This window comes from Chelonia mydas, chromosome 9 (assembly GCF_015237465.2).
Source record: "Chelonia mydas isolate rCheMyd1 chromosome 9, rCheMyd1.pri.v2, whole genome shotgun sequence".
Classification (NCBI taxonomy): Eukaryota; Metazoa; Chordata; order Testudines; family Cheloniidae; genus Chelonia; species Chelonia mydas.
The window spans coordinates 31,631,774-31,654,099 of record NC_057855.1 but is presented as its reverse complement, the minus strand read 5'-3'; the positions used below and the strand labels follow the sequence as shown (position 1 = coordinate 31,654,099).

The 22,326-nt window shown below is 38.2% G+C and overlaps 2 protein-coding genes across 5 annotated transcripts in view; both read left to right on the top strand.

The window, feature by feature from the left end:
- The window catches only part of TRPC1 (transient receptor potential cation channel subfamily C member 1), a 46,846-nt gene that overhangs the window by 8,781 nt on the left and 15,739 nt on the right, over positions 1 to 22,326 (top strand). For all 4 annotated transcript variants that reach the window (XM_007054999.4, XM_037909642.2, XM_043522829.1 and 1 more), the window contains 5 exons: positions 1,534 to 1,665; positions 4,511 to 4,706; positions 6,173 to 6,509; positions 13,109 to 13,248; positions 17,992 to 18,135. In XM_007054999.4, coding sequence (XP_007055061.1) covers positions 1,534 to 1,665; positions 4,511 to 4,706; positions 6,173 to 6,509; positions 13,109 to 13,248; positions 17,992 to 18,135 — 949 coding nt within the window. The remainder of the gene's footprint in view (positions 1 to 1,533; positions 1,666 to 4,510; positions 4,707 to 6,172; positions 6,510 to 13,108; positions 13,249 to 17,991; positions 18,136 to 22,326) is intronic.
- Positions 20,476 to 21,947, top strand: LOC119567132 (trihelix transcription factor GT-2). Its single transcript, XM_037909648.1, has 2 exons — positions 20,476 to 20,923; positions 21,886 to 21,947. Exons 1-2 carry the CDS (start codon positions 20,527 to 20,529, stop codon positions 21,897 to 21,899), a joined length of 411 nt encoding a protein of 136 aa, XP_037765576.1. The 5' UTR covers positions 20,476 to 20,526; the 3' UTR covers positions 21,900 to 21,947.

Below are 22,326 nucleotides of genomic sequence, written 5' to 3'. Positions count from 1 at the left end.
TATTCTCAGTTGCAGAGCCTGAGCTGGAAAGACTTTTACTAATTTTATATTCTAGTCTTTAAAAAAGTTTTTAACTAGGTTTACATCCTCTCCAACTGATCTGATTTGCATTTGAGTGAAACACTTATTTCCTTGTCTAATGGAAATAGTTGTTAATGGATCAAAAATCAATTTCTAACAGGTATTTTTAAATTGGAATTTATCCTTCCAGTTTCCAAAATAATTTTTACATTGCTTTTTAAAGATCTTTGATGGAAATCTTGGTAACTAAAAACTTTCTTGGATTATGTTTATGCAACGGATATGAAGTTTATTTTTATTGCACTTATAGCCCATTAATTTTACTTTAAAGTTCATACTTATTTTGCCTACTACAACAATCTGATATTAGCAGGATGAGGATTACTGGTCATTACATAGATGAAGCGTATTTCCTGATCATTCCCCCACCCCACAAGATAGTCCTTTTTTTTTTTTTTTTTTTTTAACCTTCCTCATAGCAACCCAGAGTTCTGGCTAGTTAGTTAAGGTAGTTAAGAGGGAGGGAAAAACAAACACAAAACTTTGTTGCAACTTGCAGCTGGTGTCCAGTGCATTTAGACTGAATGGGTAACATGCTCTTGGGGTAAAAAATTGAGCATGGAACACAGGAGGCTACTGGCATCAACCTGGGTTAGTTTGGAATGAGGGTGGTCTTAAATCTCATACAAGCTAAGTCACACTAGTGAGTACTCTCATCTCATGAATGAGGGTATGGTACAAGGATGTTGTCTCCCTTCCCTCTTGGTTACTGTAGACAGTTTTACCATACTGGACCCAAATAGCTGCTCGGTAGTTGAAGATAGAGGCATTTTGCTTCCCGTTCTCCATTGCTTTGAGGTTCATTTAATAAAGTTGAGGCTTCTGCCCCATTTAATACATTCCTTTTGACTTTTTCTGTGTGTCATGATTAATGCTATGTGACCTTGCACCTTTGAAATTCATGTCATTTACCAGTCCTGCTGTCTGATTGGAACAAGCATTACTTTAACTGATGTCTTCTGCTGCTGTACTGACTGTGGTTGGAATAGCAGTGAGAGAATAGAGCAAGCCAGTGTTGCAGCCTTCCTATGATATAAACTCCATTTAAAATAATGGGAGTTCTTCATATATGAAGGACTGCAGAATTGGACTCAAAATCGTTTCCTCCTTTGACACATCACATTAAATGTTTCTCACCTGAAAATTCTAAGTGACCCAGTATGTTGTCTTTAGGCCTAAAATCAAAATCAGCAGGCATAAATGCTCTGGGAGAGTATAAATGGAACTTTAATTTCTTTTTGTCCTTTTGCAATGGACTTCAAAGTAGATGTGAGCACCCTACCTAGTGAGATTTATGAACCCGCCCACCCCCCGATTTTATGGCTCTAATCTCTCTTTAAATTAGTTTTAGCGTTTCCGAGATTTCAGGACGTATTGTGATTTGCAAATGCTAATCAAATGAAGCGTCTTCATCTTAAGAAGTTGCCTTACTCTCTGAACCTTTTGTCTCAGATTTCGTCTTGACATCTATCGTTGTTTGGCCAGTCCTGCCTTAATAATGTTGACAGAGGAGGATCCAATCCTGAGAGCTTTTGAACTTAGTGCAGACTTAAAAGAGCTAAGTCTTGTCGAAGTTGAATTCAGGTAGGAATGAAAAGAAATACAAACTTACTTTTATCTCTCTCTTTTGTTTTCCACATAGCTCATGTTTTTGTGTTTGTTTGGCACTGTAGTCAGCTATTAAAAAAAAAAATCAGATTGAGATTAATGGTGGGGAATGAATTAAGACTGATGAATAATCAAACCCATTTTAAAAAGTAGTTACAACAGTGCTGAGCAGTGTCTGCCAAAACTTTTTCATTTTGCCATAATGAGGCTATGTTTACACTACCCTTTATGTCGGCAAAATTTGTGTCGCTCAGAGGTGTAAATATTCCATGAGAGATCTTACAGTGGCGCAGCTGCATCGGTACATCGATGCCACTGTAAGCTCTGTAGTGTAGACATAGCCTTAATCGTTTGATCCTTTTTAGGGGGTAGGCACTTGAGTGTGTTTAATGTCATCAGCTTTTCACCTCCCCAGATCTGAGTTGAAATTTGAAGTGAATTGATATTAAAAACTAGTTGGACACCACAACACTTAGTTCCTAGCCCACACAATTTCTAGCTTACTCATATCTCAAACATATTCTGTAATTTGCCAGGACTAAGATAACAAGGAATTCTGCAAGTCAGGATTGGGGTTCATGTACACACTATACAGCACTTGTCCACATGGAGCCTGACTCAGGTTTGTTTGTTTTTCTCTTTGCTTACTCTATATGAACACTAAAATGTAAAAATAAATAAATAAATATTTGATACCAAAAGCGCCATGTCTATATTATAAACTAACAAGCCACATGATTTTGTGTTAAACTAATCATCAGGCTTTTTTTCCTGTTAAAAATTTCAAAATATTTGGCGACTGTTAATTATCACTTCTATTTAAAGTATTCATATAGAGGTTGGATTTAGCCTTTCGTAAAGAGATGGGAATAAAATGATGCAAGTAAAGAACTGCTGCTAGATGTTAGTTTATAAGACCATTAAGACTTAAAGCACAGGCTTATTGTAATAAGGAAAAACTGTAAAGACCCTGACGACCTCCTGGAGCTGCAGGAGGAGCAGATCTGAGATGTGGGGGACAGAACTGATATGATATGGGAACTTGGGGGACAGAATTGATTTGGAGTTGGGAGGGGGCAGGAAGAAGTGGAACTGAGAATTCCTGCAGCAGCGGCCAAAATCACCTTACTGTACATTTGGGAGAGTTGGCGATGCCAATTGCCTATCTGTGGGAGGAAGTGAAAGTTAAAAAATCGCAATATTATTTGTAATATTGTAGTAGTCTTGGCATAAACTGATTATGCAAGTTTAGGCTCTGTCTTGACATTGCTTTTCATACTGAAGTTACAGCCCCAGTATTTTAATATTCTGTTCTGTTATGAGATCTGCTTCAATACTACAACCTCCAGTTATATTGTGACCAGTAGCGGGAGTATATTTCTGATATAATAGATTAACTTGTATCTAATTTTTGCTGTCTGTTGTAAATGGAGATCTCTTTAGAAACTCTCCTTTTTTATAAGGATAATACATTAAACTACTATTTTAAACACATCAGTGTATTTTTAAAATACAAGGCTAATCTGTAAAAAGCTACTTATTTACCATTATTAGGTACATTTAAAAAAAAAAAAAAGTTCAAGTGATTTAAAAAAAAAATCTTTCATGCATTGGAATGGCTGGTCATAACCACATCAGAAATTTGGTAAAAGTTGTACTGTAGTAAAAAAAGGTTAAGCTTTACATTTGAATTGTTGCGTGAGTCACATGGCTCTTCATAATTCTCTTCAGAAATGCTTGTCTGAGCACACAGTCTTCAATTTCTGTATCTGTATTGCAGCAAAAATGCAGAGGTTGTATCTTAGTCACAATTTTTTAAAAATAAAATGGTTGAAGGAAAAAAGTGAAAACTGTGAACAAGGAGGATACAAATGGAACTAATTTAAAAATTTTGTTTCAAGGTTTCTCTCTGTCCTGTCTCCCCATCTCCCTCAGACACAAATACTTCAGTATTGTATTCATAAAGGATCAGATGATGATTTGAAAGATCCACTTATAGTTCTGTTAGCTTTCTCCCTGCATGTTCACATCCATTAAACTACAACTTGCTTTCTTTATATTCCCTGTAATTAAAAAGGGTTGCAGAAATGTAGGGGATAACTATCTATCTCAGCCATCATTTCCTAATCTCATGTAGATATTTTCTTGTCCAAGGCAAAATATCAATATCCTAAATCTAGTTTCTTCGTTGGGGCACTATTCCCTCTCAGTGAGGGTTCAGCTCTTGCTCTTATGTGACGATAACTTGTATGGAAGTATATTACATTCCCTAGTGAGACTAGCAGAAGGTGTGATTTTTTTCTGTATCTACTAATTTAATAAATCAGTTCCAACAAATAGCCTTAACTGTCAACTGATGGGATTAAAAAAATTCCTACATAAGAAATGGTCAACTTTTTCCCATGCTGTGAATTATTGTAAGAAGATTAGGTGACTATTAGTAAATTTTTATGAGGGAGACTGGGAAGTGTACATTTTAACCTGTGGAGATTTAAACTTTTAAGTTACAAGTAAAAAGAAGGCAAATATTACACTACAACTCTGTTTAGTAATTTCACCTCCATAGATCTGTCAGATTAGGATACAAAGGATGGTGCACACAGAATTGAAATATGTTGTTACACTGGAAACTTGCATAGACCTGTCTTCACTGTGAATGGCTCTAGAAAATACTGTTGGCCCCTAATTTTATATAACAGCTTCATATAACTCAGTTTTGTGAAGCATATCTTTCTGTCCCCCACTTAAGAGAGATAATTAATGTGTAGATTGAAGTCGGAGTCAGAGGTACATTAATATCTGCTACTTTTGTATTTTCTAGAAATGATTATGAGGAACTAGCCCAGCAATGCAAAACCTTTGCTAAAGATTTGCTTGCACAGGCACGGAACTCACGGGAACTGGAAGTTATCCTAAACCATACAGCTAGTGATGAGCATGTGGACAAACGAGGATTGTTAGAAGAGAGGATGAATTTGAGTCGCCTAAAACTTGCTATCAAGTATAACCAAAAGGAGGTATGTCTGTCTCTCTGTGTCTCTCTCTTAATTTGTTATACATAGGCTTGAAAGGATTAGTTTTTTATCGATAAATTTAGATTTCATTGTACACACACAAACTGATGAAACAATATTTCCTTCAATGGTAATCAAAATTTACAGATAGCAAAGTAAGAAAAATTTGAAAGGTCTTATAAAATGAGGACTGTTTTTAAAAACAAAACAAAACCAAAACTAGCTATAGTGAGTGAATTTTCCATACTTAGGGCCATAGTGTCATAGAGTTTAAGGTCAGAAGGGACACCAAATAATCTGATCTGACCTCCTGTATGTCAGAGGCTGCCACCATCACCATCACCCAGCACTCGCACACTAAACCCAACAATTAGACCATAGTATTACAACCCACAGGAGACTGGACTATTATGTGCAACAGATAACTGTTAAGCAAACATACAAAAAGTATTTCAGATGCACTTCTGGTTTTGATCATACCTTTTTTACCATTGTGATTAGATGAAATATAGCATTTATTTTTTTCTTGTGTGGTATGAGAAAAGAGCCATCCATCCTTCTCTCCCTCATAAATAAATATTTTATTGCTGGCAGGTTTGTTATAGTGAGAATTTTTCGTGATAGGTTTTCTGAACTATTATGGTTGTGAAGGAGGAATTATTTTTTTCTATTCATCTTGAAATTAAACTTCAAACAGTACTGAAATACAAACAGTTTCTGACACATGTACTTTTCTAACAGAATTTTTGTTTAAATCAGTTGATCTACATAATATTTCAGACTGAAAGTTCCTGGTTGTGTGGGCCCTGTTTTAGCAAAGCACTTAAAAACAAGGTTAACTTTAAGTGACAGCTTAAATTCTTCGCTGAATTAGAGCCATAAAAATTAAAAAGTAGATCTGACTAGTATGGGATTGCTTGGTCATTTTAGCCCTGATTCTGTAAAGCATTGACGGTCCTTAATTCCTGTTAACGGCAAAGACAACACAATGCACAACACAATGGTGTTAGTGAACTTTGGGGGCACATAGTACCTCACAGAATCAGTCCCATAGGAAGCAGCAAGTTTTGGAGAATGGCATGGCTCTTAGGTCTGTATAACAGTTTTCTAAATGATAAAAAAAAGAAACAGCTAAATCATTCTTAATCTTACTGTTATGCTGCCCTCTCAAGAAATCTGTTCTTGATATCCATAAAAAAACTAGTGCTGTGGAATCCATGTTCTAAACTTGTGGGTAGGAAAGGAGGTGAAAGTAATTCATATTTGTGATTATCTTACTAATGTTTTCCTTTTGTCTCCATATTAACATTTTAAAAAGTAACATTTAAAAATTATTCTTTCAAGATAATTATATCTACTTGCTCAGCAGAAAATGTGTAATACAGTATGATCTATAACTGACTTATGGCTTGAATATAGATTTTTAATAATGGTTTCCTTAATCAAGGCTTGTTTTTTTTTTTTTCCAGTTTGTTGCCCAGTCAAACTGCCAGCAGTTTCTCAACACTGTGTGGTTTGGACAGATGGCAGGCTACCGACGCAAGCACACGTGTAAGAAGATTTTGACTGTTTTGACAGTTGGCATCTTTTGGCCAGTTCTGTCTCTCTGTTACTTATTAGCCCCTAAATCTCGAGTAGGTCGAATAATTCACACTCCTTTTATGAAGTTTATTATTCATGGAGCTTCATATTTCACGTTCCTGCTATTACTTAACTTGTATTCACTGGTCTACAATGAGAATAAGAAGAATACAATGGGGCCAGCACTTGAGAGAATAGACTATCTTCTGATAATATGGCTTATTGGTAAGTATCAGATGGATATAAAATTAGACAAAAGGTTCTGACATTGGCTATTTCATTGATCCAGCAATAATGTTGTGTGCTACGCTGTAGGCAATGAGAATTCCAATCAGTGCTTGGCTGGAGGATAAAGGGTGAAGGAAGTGACATACTTATAATCTAATGTTGTAGCACTTCTTAGTAGTAGTCAAAGAAAGTAACACTTCATAGAGCTCCCTGCTAGATGGAGTGACCAGGAATGCTATTTTGGAAGGGTTGGTAGAGTGCTGTTTCAGGCAAGAATGATGTGGGATATGGTTTGGGATGTTAAGATGATAATGTGAGAACTATGTATTTTAACTAAGTTGCAGGACTGTTTTCAATAATGACATAAAAAAAGTAAGCACATGTGTTCCTGGTATGATTAGTTACTCCCTCCATAAGAGATAGTGAGAGATTGCTAGTGATTTTTTTCATTGATGCCAAATTGAAAATTTAGAGTTCAGAGATCATCTTAATTTTTCAACACCCTTTTCATGACTGGGTCATTTTGTTTATTATGTCAGCTGTTCAGCCATTGTGAGCCAATAATATATTTTGGTCAGTCACCTACAAAGCAGCTGTTTAATTTCTGCTAAATCCTGCTTTTTCTTTTCTCTCTCTCTCTTTTTAACAAAAACATAACTTTCATTTGGAATTTTTAAAGTGATCTTGGTTCTCTCGTGACTTGGGGCAAAGTTTGAAGTTAGGCTGATGTTTGATAGAATTTCAATATTGGTAGTTAAAAGTTTCAAAAGCTAGAGAAAATGTAATTAAAAAGATCATACTAAGCTTCTTGGAAAAACACATTCAATTAACTTTTCATGCACTTTATGCAAGTTGATAAAATTTATCTCAGTTGAAATACTTACAGATTCTTGGAATAAATATGTATTTATTTCAGCTCAATCAACTCTTCTGTTTCTCTTCTATTTCAAATTGATTTTTGTTACTGTATGAGATGTGGGTCTCTGGAGCCATGAGGCTTTACCTATATTTTCCGTACTCAAGGCCCTTTATTGATGCAGCTTTTTTTTAAAAAAAGGATGGAATTTGGTCCAAGTGTTCGCTGCTGAGCAGTGCAAAATCTCTCCCTTCTAAGGTTTAAATAGGAAACCTCTACAGCAGTCTAGTCCCCAACAACCCAGGGAGGGGGAGACCACCAATTGAACCCAGTTTCCTGTGTGGCAGTATAGAAAAAGATTGGTAACTTGGCCTTGCATTTCCAGTTCTGCAATGTTTGAGTTTTAGTTCAATTTCAGATAAAAGGTAGAGCACTGCAGAACTGGAAAATGGCTTAAGAAGAAAAATATTTGTTTTTAGTCTCTTATGTAAAATCCTCTTATTCAGTATATGAAAACCATTGATTTTTTTCCTCTTTCTCCTTTTGTTTTCTAATGCTATTTTAAATTTGTCTCCATTGTATGTACTTCCTTTTTATATACCAATATCATTGATAATATCAGCACATCCCAGAGAAGCATATTTGCAAGTTAATTGTGGTTGGTGCAGAACCAGTAGAGGGAGTACAGATACTGCTTTTGAATAGAGTAGGTCCCCAAACTTTCACTGTTCTGTTTTATGAATTTGTCAGCCCTTTTAATGGTTTTCTTTTAAAGTTAGAATCTCTAGGACTTTGAGAACCAAATTCTAACAGCCTTAACATATTTTAATTCTTAAAAGACTATATCCTCATTTGTTTGATTGGAAGTTGGTAAAATGCTAGTGTTGAAAAGTTTACAGTTTTTGTCTAAACTGATTCTGTTACTTTTAAAAATATATACTTTGTGAGGTGATTCTGTTGAATGTCTAGAAATCTAAAAACTGTTCAATTCATAAGCATTTTTAAACCGTATTTACTCAAAAGTACCAGCAAGTAATATCACATTGTGGATTGGTGATAGTATAGGTATGTATTAGGCCTGTCAAATGATTAAAAATCGCAGTTAATCGCACTGTTAAACAATAATGGAATACCATTTATTTAAATAGTTTTGGATGTTTTCTACATTTTCAAATATATTGATTTCAATTATAACACAGAATACAAAGTGTACGGTGCTCACTTTATATTTATTTTTGATTACATATATTTGCACTGTAAAAAAACAAAAGAAACAGTATTTTTCAATTCACCTAATACAAGTATTGTAGTGCGATCTCTTTATCATGATAGTCCACCCAGTCTTATTTCTTGTTCAGCCAATTACTCAGACAAACAAGGTGGGTTACAATTTGCAGGAGATAATACTGCCCGTTTCTTGTTCACAATGTCACCTGGAAGTGAGAACAGGCGTGCTCATGGCGCTGTTGTAGCCAGCGTTGCAACATGTTTACATACCAGATGTGCTAAAGCAGTGTTTCCCAAACTTGGGACGCCACTTGCTCAGGGAAAGCCCCTGGCGGGCTGGGCCAGTTTGTTTACCTGCCACATCTGCAGGTTCGGCCAATCACGGCTCCCACTGGCCGCGGTTTGCCGCTCCAGGCCAATGGGTGCTGCGGGAAGCAGCATGGGCCGAGGGACATACCAGCCGCTGCTTCCCGCAGCCCCCATTGGCCTGGAGTGGTGAACCGCGGCCAGGGGGAGCCACGATCAGCCGAACCTGCGGATGCAGCAGGTAAGCAAACCGGCCCGGCCCACCAGGGGCTTTCCCTGAGCAAGCGGCTTCCCAAGTTTGGGAAACACTATGCTAAAGATTCATATGTCCCTTCATGCTTCCACCGTCATTCCAGAGGACATGCGTCCATGCTGATGACAGGTTCTGCTCAGTAACAGTCTAGAGCAGTGTGGACCGACACATGTTCATTTTCATCATCAGATGCCAGCAGCAGAAGGTTGATTTTCTTTTTTGGTGGTTCGGGTTCTGTAGCTTCCTCATTGGAGTGTTGCTCTTTTAAGACTTTTGAAAGCATGCTCCAGACCTTGTCCCTCTCAGATTTTGGAAGGCACTTCAGATTCTTAAACTTTGGGTTGAGTGCTGTAGCTATCTTTAGAAATCTCACATTGGTACCTTCTTTGCATTTTGTCAGATCTGCAGCAAAAGTGTTCTTAAAATGAACATGTGCCGAGTCATCATCCAAGACTACTATAACATGAAATATACGGCAGAATGCAAATAAAATAGAGCTGGAGACATATAGTTCTCCCCCCAAGGAATTCAGTCACAAATGTAATTAATGCATTGTTTTTTTAACGAGCGTCATCAGCATGGAAGCATTTCCTCTGGAATGGTGGCCGAAGCATGAAGGAGCATACAAATGTTTAGCATATCTGGTACGTAAATACCTTGCAATGTCGGCTACAAAAGTCCCATATGAATGCCTGTTCTCACTTTCTGGTCACATTGTAAATAAGAAGTGGGCAGCATTATCTCTTGAAAATGTAAACAAACTTGTTTGTCTTGTGATTGGCTGAACAAGAAGTAGGACAGAGTGGACTTGTAGGTGCTAAAGTTTTGCATTGTTTTATTTTTGAGTGCAGTTATGTAACAAAAAAAATCTACAGCACTCGACCCAAGGTTTAAGAATCTGAAGTGCCATCCAAAATTTCAGAGGGATGAGATGTGGAGCATGCTTTCAGAAGACTTAAAAGAGTAACACTCAGATACAGAAACTACAGAACCCGAACCACCAAAAATATAAAATCAACCTTCTGCTGGTGGCATCTGACTCAGATAATGAAAATGAACATGTCGGTCCGCTCTGCTTTGGATCGTTATCGAGCAGAACCTGTCATCAACATGTCCTCTGGAATGGTGGTTGAAGCGTGAAGGAATCTTTAGCGCATCTGGCACATAAATATCTTTCAGCATTGGCTAAAACAGTGCCATGTGAATGCCTTTTCTCGCTTTCAGGTGACATTGTAAAGAAGAAGTGGGGACCATTATCTTCTGCAAATTGTAACCAAACTTGTTTATCTGAGCGATTGGGAGAATAAGAAGTAGGACTGAGTGGAGTTGCAGGCTCTAAAGTTTTACATTGTTTTATTTTTGAATGCAGTTATTTTTTTTTTTTTTGGTACATAATTCTACATTTGTAAGTTCAACTTTCATGATAGAGATTGCATTACAGTACTTGTATTAGGTGAATTGAAAAATACTATTTCTTTTGTTCTTTTACAGTGCAAATATATGTAATCAAAAATAAATATAAAGTGAGCACTGTACACTTTGTATTCTGGGTTATAATTGAAATCAATATATTCGAAAATGTAGAAAACATCCAAAACTATTTAAATAAATGGTATTCCATTATTGTTTAACAGTGCGATTAATTGCGATTAACTTTTTTAATCGCTTGACAACCCTAATAAATTGTAAAATCAATATAATTTTTTAGTAAGATTAGGAGTGATGATAATTTAATCCATAGGTGGAAAGAAGCCTCTTTAAGGAAAAACAATAGACCTAGCATACTTAAATCACCTCCAATATAACAGATCAGGCCTACAAGTAGAGACTGTGCACTAAAGATATGTAGCATGCTCCATGAGTAATTCTATGAGCAACACGTATTTGAGGAGATTTTGTGTCTGGACAAGGGGAGGGGTGAGTTAACGGGTACAGTTGAGCCAGACCTCTAGTTAAATGACTCGTAAAGACAAGGGGTAAAACACTTAAGTGACCGAGGCTTTCAAGTCAAGGTTGAAATTGGGATTTAGGCTGCTAGGTCACTTAGGGACAGATTTTTGAAAGTGTTTAGTTGCAGGTAGGTACTTAGTGGGATTTTCAAAAGTGCCTAGGCACTTAACTCATATTGAAAACCGTGAAGGGAATTTGTTTCTTTGTTGTGAGATAAGATTGAAAGGGAGTGATTTGTAACTCAGACACATTACTAGTACCCAACTAAGATCTTTTTTTGAGATTAGTCAATCTTAATACTTTTAAATTAAGTATTTTAAATGTATATAAATGGGTTATTTTTGCATTTGTTGTTGAATCATATAAGGAGATACATACAGAATAAATGCACCTTGGGATACCTCCAATAAAATATATTTTTAAAAAGTACTAAAATTAACTTGGAGGAAAAGAATTATGTTATTTCGACCAATCATTAACTAACTTTATCTTGTCGGAATTTGGAGCATTGGTATACTTTTTATTGAATCAATACTGTGTGATCATAGCAAAAATTCTGTTTTGACTCCAAAACTTAAAGTTAAAAGCAGGTTTTTTATACTAGATTAACTTTTCAATATTTTGAGTACTATTAGCCCTCCCTCCCAAAATAATCAATCCAAGACAAAAAAAAGCAACAAAATCTTATACTTCTAGACAAATGATGCAACATTTTTAGGATTTCCTATACTACCGTTTTACACCGTTAACTTCTTTTGTTAACTAGGTCAGTTTTAGTTACACATTAAACAATTTTTGCAATGTACAGACAAAACACCCCAAAACTAAGACTCATAACCAGGAAGAATAGGTCTTTTACCTTCTACTTCTGGCTGTGGCAGTATGTGTTTTCTATTCTGCTTGGCTCTAATCTTTTATCATCGCAACATATTTCTTACTGAACAACAAGGAATGCGCTGCAAAAAGTATTTTAGGTTATTTATCTGACTTGCCTTTGCTTTTGTTGGACCAAAGTTTTAGAAGACTTGCAAAAACCTGTGCCAAGTCCAACAGTTTTCAGTTGCCAGTAATGTAAATGCTACTTTTCTCCTAATTTTGAATATAGTAGCAAACATCTGAATTATCCAAATAATCAGAAGAACATTAAATAACTGATTATTTGTGTATCTTAAATGTGCAGCTGTATTTCTACAAAAGGTCCTTTGAAATTATGAAATGGCAGGTTGTGATATGAATATTCACTCACTGAATTTTATTAGCTGAATTTTTCTGAATCAGTGTAAAGTAGTTAATAATGGTAGAATTTAACACCTAATTGAGGTCTATGACTCAGTAGCGAGGGGGAAAAAAGTTCCATTGAAGACCTTAGATCTCTTTGTGAATAGGCTAAACCTGTACATTTTGCAGGGTAAAACCAAAAACCCCTTGTTTCCTGTTAAGTTACCTTGAATCAAATAGGTAGGAAAAATTTCTGTTGAGTCATTAACCTTACAGGAATTATGATGATTGTAGCGAGAGAAGTTTAGTTTTAAGCTGTTTTTTCTTGGGTCATTTTCTAGTTCAAATACATTCACAAAAATGTATTTGTAGCACAGTGTGATGAGGTTCCAAGCTTTCTGAAATAAAGTTGACTTTTTAAAATGTCAACTGTAGTGAGGCTTTGGACTCTTGTCCTAAACCAGACTCTCCTCTTCCCCCTTATTAAAGATAATTTTCTTCAGCTAAAGAGTTGACTTGTGGAAGGTAAACATTTATAATTACTTTATCATTATAAATGATGATTACTGCACTGTTGTACTTTATGAGCAAACTCAATACTATTCAGATAGATGTACAAAATTCCCCCCTTCTTTCTTCTCACTAAAACACTTTGAAAAGAAGTAGGTGGCCTTATTTTAGTTTAAAAGCAAAACAAAACACGCATCGGGAACACACTAGAACTAGTAGAAAGCCTATACAGTGTAATGCAGTGACATCTTTTTGTTTGCTTTTTCTCTCCACCAGGAATGGTGTGGTCAGATGTCAAAAGACTTTGGTATGAAGGCCTGGAAGACTTTTTAGAAGAATCTCGTAATCAGCTTAGTTTTGTCATGAATTCCCTCTATTTGGCAACCTTTGCTCTCAAGGTAGTTGCTCATAACAAGGTGAATATCCACGACTCAGATCTCAAGCTGAACTGGGGCTGATTGGGGGGGAAATACAGAATTTTTTTTATTTTGAGAAGGGCTTAGGAAAAATAATTCTGCAGTCCTAAATACTTAAGGCCATAGTCTCATTTTAGTCTGCACATATTTAACACTGATGCAGAACATAAGCATGTGAGGGGCTAGCAGCAGTTTCTATTTTGAAATTATAGTTTTGCTAGATGTCAGGATGTTTTGTTGCATTTGCTTAAACTCCAGAAATGGGGTGTGAACTTATGCACGTGCCGCTGTCTGAAACTGGCACATCAGCTACCCTGATTCTTTAGCGTTTTAGTGAGAACTAATATTGCTGGACACTTTCCAATATAAAAAAAATGTGCTTGTTTTTTTTTTTTGTTTTTTTTTTTTGTTTTTTTTTTGTTTGTTTTTTTTTTTTAAGAAACTCTAACACCTCAGTCATATGCAGCAGGCCTTTTAAATTCAGCAGGGAGAAAACCCTGAGGCCAGAAAAGTGCCTTTTCTTTTCTCCATAAAATTCTGTTGGCTGAGGTGTATAACCTTTGAAAATCACCGTTTCCTTTCTGTTGGTTACATCATCAGCAAAGTTTTGGCAGCATACAGAAATAACTGAACATGAATAATTTCAAAGTCTGGGCTAATGCAGCAGCAGACACTGCAATGGGAACCTTATAGCAGATCTCCGCTCTGGCAGTTGGGAAGGGAGAGAACCTGGTCCGGCATCCCTGTACCTAGTACGTGGTTCATCTCCCCTTCCCGTGGGGGGAAATCACATGGGAAGGAGACTTCTATTTCCTGGGCGGGGAGGCAGAGTGCCAGGCTGTCCCTGACTACTTGGCCAGATCCAGCAAATAGGTTTGGTGGTCATTCCCAGCACCTTCTCCTGCTTCCAGATAATTTAGTTATCTTGTAGTTCAAGATGTGCTATAATGTTGAAAAATCAGGGTTCAAACCCAAGTGATGACACATAAGTTTCTTCAGTGGTACATGACAGAATTTTTTACCCTTTCCTTTTAAAAAAAATCTAGGAAATTACATTTACATTTAACAAACCTCATTAAGATTGAAAAATCAAGCATTCGGATGTTAAAAAATACCAGAATGCAGGTTGCCACTTCAGCCTTCATTCCTTAATCCACCCGGCATGTGTGTGCATTATGAAGCAGCCTTTTGTTACATGATCACATACTGTTTTTTCCATGGGATCGCAGCCTCATTTAGCATATAGGATAGATGGTGTTCAGGGAGTGAATCAGGATTATATAATTATTGAGGCTGTTTGAAGGATCCGTAACTCATTTGCTCTGTAAGGTGTGTGGAGAATAAGGTAATAGACTGCATGAAGAGAAAGGCTTGAGTTGTCGTTAACGTGAATGCCACCTAAGAAAACTCAATTCTGTCCTTCCCGCGCCACAATCTTGTGTTGCTCACCAAGTCACTTACACCAAATTTCTGACAAGTGGCCTTTTATGCTGTGTTCCTCATTTTCTGTGTAGCCATCTTGAGATAGCTGGGGCCTGACTTGTAAATGTGTTGAATGTTCATAAATGAAACTGAAGTCAATCAGAGCTATGAATGCTCAATAACGCTGGCAATAGTGCTTGCAACCCCTCCCATCATGATATCATCTGTAGACTTTATAAGTGTACTGTATGCCATTTTCCAAATCATTTATGAAGGTATTGAATAGATCTGGGACCAGGACAGATGCCTGTTGGACCTCACTCATTATGCCCTTCCAGTTTGACTGTGAACCACTGATAACTACTCTCTGAGTACGGTTTTCCAATCAGTTGTGCACCCACCTTAAAATGTTTGGTTTCAGAGTAACAGCCGTGTTAGTCTGTATTCGTAAAAAGAAAAGGAGTACTTGTGGCACCTTAGAGACTAACCAGTTTATTTGAGCATGAGCTTTCGTGAGCTACAGCTCACTTCATCGGATGCATGCATCCGATGAAGTGAGCTGTAGCTCACGAAAGCTCATGCTCAAATAAACTGGTTAGTCTCTAAGGTGCCACAAGTACTCCTTTTCTTAAAATGTTCGTGATGCACTTGGTGATGAGCACACTAGGAAAGACCATTAGAAAATGAATTCTGTATTCACTGCAGGCATGGATGGTGTGCAGTAAATAAGGCAAGGACCACTAATTGAATGATGAAAATAAAAAATATTGAACAGCTTCCTCATTTCCTACTGGGGGAAGAAAAAGCTTTCAGGGTTGTAAAGCCTCATATGATTATACATGGTGCCTTCATCCTCTTCGGATAATGAAACAATAGACAGACAATCATTACTGGTACATGAGATTATAATCACAAACAGCTTCTGCCCTTCCTGAGGAGTTGGAAAAAGAAGTAAAATTGCAGTCATTCAGAGAGAGTCCTCTGATCCTCTGAGGATCATTTTTTTATTTGCTAAATACAGAAATATTTTTGTAACATTGTCCTCTGATATTTCAGTCTGAGAATTATGGGAGGCTTTTCAAGAGGGATGCTCCTCTACAAACTTCTAGTCCATACAGATCCACCATTATTTTCAACCCTTCTGTTGTACACAGAAGTCTAGTCTACTTCCAAGTGACAACACTGTAATGTCAGCATTAATTGTGTTATTGCTGATAATTTTTTAGAGGACAGAATTGTTTTAGCGAGAGGTAGGGTGGTCCAGTCTTTAGGTCGCTAGCCTGGAACTTGGGAGATCTGGGTTCAATTCTTACTCTGCCACAAACTGCTTGTGTGGACTTTGCCAAGTCATTTAATCTCTACATGTTTTGGTTCCTCAACTTTAAAATGGGATAATAGCACTTCTGTACCTCACTGGAGTGTTATGAGGATAAAAATATTAGTTTGTGAGGTTGCCAGATATTAGGGCCCTAGATCAGGGACTATACCAGGGTCCAATGTGGTAGGTTGTTCATGCACATAGTGAGAGTCCCTATTTCAAAGAGTTTACAATCTAAATGGACAAGACAGAGTAGGAGGGAAAATAGTATCTTAGATATAATGGGAAAGGGGAGTTTGAAGTCCATGGGGCTCTGAAATGAGAATTGCTACAGGGAAAGAAATGCAGAGGGAAAACAGGAGAGAGACAAAGACAGAGAAGAAAAAAGAAACTAAAAAAGGATGAAGCCAAAGGGTGGGAAACAAAGGCCAGAGATAGCAATGGTATTAAAGTTGATATATTGTCCCATGGAGTGCTGAATGTGATATTGAACAAATAATAACAAAGCAATTCAGTTACACATTAAGGTCATAGTCTACCCTTGGACATTTGCAAAAAGTTCTGTTGGGAGCTTTACTGTGGATTGAGGGGAGTAGTTAATCCTAAATTTATACCCCCTGGTCAATGGACAGTAATTAGAAGTGGAATTATGATCTCTCCACCGAATGAGGTTGCTACCCCTTATCTGGCATGTACAAGAGAATTTGGTTTCAAAGAGTAGGTGAGCTTAGTTTTGTTTCTCCTGTTTATTTCCTCAGTTAAAAGAGTTGGTGAGTTTGGGAACTGCTTATTGAACAACGATTTATTCAATTCTCACCAGTTACATAGTTCAAAATCCTGCATCAGAAATTCTGGTTTCGAGCTGTAGCACTGTTCTGCATTATCATCCCTTTCACCAAAACCTGAACCTCTCACAAAACTCTTTGTTGCTTTTGAGGTTCTTAGGATGAGTTTTTTAAGTATTATCTAGGAAGATCTTGGGGTTGGAAATAAACCTATGTGCTGTTACCTCTGCTTGGCTGTCAAAAGAAACCTTCCTGATAGATCAAATTGGCCATTAGACATACTTACTTCTCTTCTGGCAAAATTCTTCCTCAAGACTCAAAAGCTTATTCAATCAGAGCATTCTCCACATCATGGACAGAAAGAAAGACAGCATAAAGAAATCTGTAGGGCAGCTGTTTGATCACTGGTGCATTCCTTCATCTTTCAGTATAAGCGATCCTGGGTTGGATTGCTATCATTTGGGCCAGACATGCTCCTGTCTGCAGATGCAACTTTCTGCCATACCATAGTCTTATGGCCTGCCATTAAATAATAAATGCCAAAATTATTTATGTTCACTCCTGCCTTTCCTCTCTTTTGATCTTTTTCTTACTGCTTATGATTTCTCAAGTGTGACCTCTGGAGAATGGCAGATAACAGATGTATGAAGGATAGAAATGTGTGTATACTCATAAGACATCCATCATCCTGAAGGAACCCAATTATCCCTAAGTCCTCTCCCCTTCCAAAATTGGTTAAGACCTGCAAGTCTATCATCATTACATAAGTTGGTTTGTTCTGTGTTTTACGGTGTTTTTTTACTTATCGTTATTTGTTTTACAGTAGTGCCTATATCAGGGCCCCATGTGGTAGGTGCTGTTCATGCACATAGTGACAGTCCCTATCTCAAAGAGTTTACAACCTAAATAGGTAATACAGAGTAGGAAGGAAAACAACACCCGGAGAAGTGACTTGCCCAAGCTCACACCGTATAGGTGAGTGGCAGAGCCTTGAATTGAACCTTAGTCACCTGATTCCCAGTTCAGTGCCCTATCTACTAACCACTCTGGCTTGTATCTGTATAAAGTGTTGTTTTAACTACACAGAATACATTGAAGGCAAACTCATCAATTATTGTAGAATACCTTTGAATTACACTTGTGATAGATTCTTCTTTTTTTTTTTTTTTTTTTTTTAAATAATGTAAGTAACTTCAACATTTTCTTCTGAAACTCTAGTTCCATGATTATGCTGATAGAAAGGACTGGGACGCATTCCATCCTACATTGGTGGCAGAAGGTCTCTTTGCTTTTGCTAATGTTCTTAGTTACCTTCGACTCTTCTTCATGTATACAACCAGTTCTATCCTAGGACCACTTCAGGTAAATAATATTGCTGTCAGAGAAAATGCTAGTCTTGATCTTGTACATATGTATTATGATATAGTCTTTAATTGCATGATCATATACTATTTTTTCAATATTCCCCTACCTCATTCAGGATACAGGGTGGACACAAGTGGTATTGGTGGGGGATTAAGATTAAATCTGGCATTTCCTAACTTTAGTGCTTGACTTTGCAACCTACCATTTTTTTAACAGATTTATTTTGGCTCTTTTATAAAATGTAGCCCCTTAATTGTGCTCTGAAAAGGAAAAGTAATAGAAATTTCACATGCTGAATTTTAAAAAAAATTCAAGATAGAAGTTACTTTAGAAAGAACATTTGTGTTTTGTAGCCGATTAATGTTAACTACCTCTTTCTATAATCTTCCCAAACAGTTCTTTTCTCTTGTCTTTCTCCCTCTCTAGCTATGGTTCTGTATCTCAGTTATATTGCTATTTTTCTTTTTATTTGTTTCTCATTTTTCTTCCTCACACACACGTGCTCACACAATGAAAAATCATTTGAATACTTTCAGGCAGCTACTTAACATAATGATGTTAAAGTAAGAGTATTATGTTTATAGTACAAATACACTGAACATTAAAGTATCTCCTATGTTTTAAAGAGGTTTGCTGTTTAACATACTGGTTTATGTACTATATCTTTCTTATGTAATTTTATTAGGCAGCTATGTAGTGAAGTCAAAATTCTGAGTAAACAAATATAGTCAACAGTCACCCTATTCAGTTTCACACTGAATCTTATGTTATTACTGTTGACCAGTACAACTTGAGCAACAACTCTTAAAGTATTTTCCAAAAGTAGGTCACAAGTTCAAATAGTAGTAATTAAACATGGTATGGCACCCCAACAGTGAAAAATGAAGGGAAGCTACTGTGTTCTGTTGGCAGTTGGAGATATTTTGAAGTACTGAATCGTTTTACATGTTGGCCTATAAAACCTATTTTAAGAAAAAAGTCAATTATAAGTTTATTAATACTAGGTATATTAAGAAGAGCATTTTACAAAATTTGTTTTTGTATACTAACATTTTCAGCTTTCAAGTTGTCTACAAATTATAAACACTTGGAAAGATATAGTATTGACTATAGTTAGAGTAACAGGTATTTGGTCTGTGTACTAGTTGCCTGGTCCACTGTACTCTGAAGAAGGTCCCCCCCCCCCCCTTTTTTTTTTAACTTCCATGCAGCTTTCATGTTTTGGGGGCATAATTTTGTTTTGCTGGGTTTTGTAACTTGTGTTGAAAGGATAGAAATTATGAAATACTAAATCTGACAGCTCTTACTCTCTGTCCTAGGTCACAGCTTGGTACAGAGATCCCTTCCTTTTCATATAGTCCAAAGATGTATACATCCTATAAAATAGCAGTGTACTACTAATTCTGGATCCAATGGGGGAGGGATAGCTCAGTGGCCTGAGCATTGGCCTGCTAAACCCAGGGTTGTGAGTTCAATCCTTGAGGGGGCCATTTAGGGATCTGGGGCAAAAATTGGGGATTGGTCCTGCTTTGAGCAGGGGGTTGGACTAGGTGACCTCATGAGGTCCCTTCCAACCCTGATATTCTATTCTACCCTATGATTCTATGTATATCATGCTCCCAAAACAAGAAAGCTGCATGGAAGTAAAACTAAAATCACTTTCTTTAGAACACAGTGGACCACAGTGCAGTACATATGATGGCCTGTCTGTCTGTCTTTCTGTGGTATTATAGCTGTTTTGGTCCCCAGATATTAAGAGAAGGTGGGTGAGATATTTTTTATTGGACCAACTTCTGTTGGTGATTGTGTAGCATAAAAGCTTTTCTCTGAGCTCTTCTTCAGGTCTGGGAAAGATACTCAGAGCCCTGGTCTACACTACGAGTTTAGGTCGGATTTAGCAGCGTTAGATCGGTTTAGTCCTGCACCCGTCCACACTACGAAGCCATTTTTTCCGACTTTAAGGACTCTTAAATCCGGTTTCTGTACTCCTCCCCGACGATGGATTAGCGCTGAAATCGACCTTGCTGGGTCCAATTTGGGGTAGTGTGGACGCAATTCGACGGTATTGGCCTCCGGGAGCTATCCGAGAGTGCTCCATTGTGACTGCTCTGGACAGCACTCTCATCTCAGATGCACTGGCCAGGTAGATAGGAAAAGCCCCGCGAACTTTTGAATTTCATTTCCAGAGTGGTGAGCTTTTCAGCACAGGTGACCATGCAGAGCTCTTCAGCACAGGTGACCATGCAGTCCCAGAATCGCAAAAGAGCTCCAGCATGGACCAAACGGGAGGTACTGGATCTGATCGCTGTATGGGGAGACGAATCCCTGCTATCAGAACTCTGTTTGAAAAGACGAAATGCCGAAATATTTGAAAAAATCTCCAAGGGCATGATGGACAGAGGCTATAACAGGGACCTGCAGCAGTGCCGCGTGAAAATTAAGGAGCTCAGGCAAGCCTACCGAAAAACCAAAGAGACAAACGGCCACTCTGAGTCAGAGCCCCAGACATGCCGCTTCTATGATCAGCTGCATGCCATTCTAGGAGGTGCCCCTACAACTACCCCAACCCTGTGCATGGACTCCATCAATGGACTCTCATGCAACAGGGAAATGGATTTTGGGGACGAGGAAGATGAGGAGGAGGAAGAGGAGGTTGAAGCACAGCAAGCAAGAGGAGAAACCGTTTTCCCCGACAGCCAGGAACTGTTTTTCACCCTGGATCTAGTACCCTCCCAACCTATAGAAGCTGGGCTCCCAGACCTAAAAGGCAGAGAACGGACCTCTGGTGGGTGTACCTTTGTAAATATAATACATGGTTTAAAAGCAAGTGGGTTTAATGATTAATTTGCCCTGAAGACTTGGGATGCATTCACGGCCAGTACAGCTACTGGAAAAGTCTGTTAATGTGTATGGGGATGGAGCGGAAATCCTCCAGAGACATCTCAATGAAGCTCTCCTGGATGTACTCCCAAAGCCTTTGCAGAAAGTTTCTGGGGAGGGCAGCCTTATTCCGTCCTCCATGGTAGGACACTTTACCACGGCAGGCCAGCAGCACATAGTCTGGAATCCTTGCATAACAAAGCATGGCAGCGTATGGTCCCGGTGTTTGCTGGCATTCAAGCAACAGCCGTTCTTTATCTCTCCGTATTATCCTTAGGAGAGTGATATCATTCATGGTCACCTGGTTGAAATAGGGGAATTTTATTAAGGGGACATTCAGAGGTGGCTGTTCCTGCTGGGCTATTTGCCTGTGGCTGAACAGAAATCATCCCTGCTGTTAGTCACGCGGTGGGAGGAGGGGTGAAGCGATCATCCCAGAGAATTGGGTGTGGGGGAGGGAGAGGGGTGTTTAGTTGGGTTTCTGCTGCACGTTAACCTGAAAACCGCAGCCCCTCCTTTTAAATGGCCAACCCATTTTAAAGGGCGAACCCAGCAGGTGCTTGGTATGGGAAAGGAGGGTGCTGCTGTTTGAAACCATTCCCACATGTTAGGAAGGTTGAAGAATCCGAAAGACTGTGGCTTACCATGTCTGTCTGCAAGCTGAATTCTGTTGCCCGCCAGCCCTGCGTGTGTGATCTCTCACACCATACTGGCAGGCCCTCAATATAAGAGGCAAAATGTGACCTTCTAAAGAAAGCACACGTGCTATGTAATGTTAACAGATTGATTCACCGTGAAAGAGTCTACCCGTTGTTCTCTAAAATGTCTCTTTTAAAAGACTACTCTTCCTTTTTTTCCCTCCCGCAGCTGCAAATGTTTAATCGCTCCACGTATTATCTCTGTCCCAGAGGCTATCAAAGATTAGAAGCTGAAGAAAATGCACTCGCGATGAAATGTTTTCTGAACTCATGCAGTCCTCCCATGCTGAAAGAGCCCAGCACAATGCATGGAAGGAGACAATGTCAGAGTCCAGGAAAGCACAAAATGAATGCTAGGAGAGGAGGGATGAGTGAGAGGAGAGGTCGCGTCAGTGTGATGAGAGGAGGCAGGATGCAATGCTGAGGCTACTGGAGGATCAAACTGATATGCTCCGGCATATGGTTGAGGTGCAGGAAAGGCAGCAGGAGCACAGACTGCTGCTGCAGCCCCTGTGTAACCAACTGCCCTCTTCCCTACATTCCATAGCCTCCTCACCCAGACGCCCAAGAATGCGGTGGGGGGGCCTCCGTGCACCTGCCCAGGCAACAG

What these genes read in the sequence shown, in the direction of transcription:
- LOC119567132 (XM_037909648.1), top strand. Translation starts at nt 20,527, where the DNA reads ATGATGGACAGAGGCTATAACAGGGACCTGCAGCAGTGCCGCGTGAAA.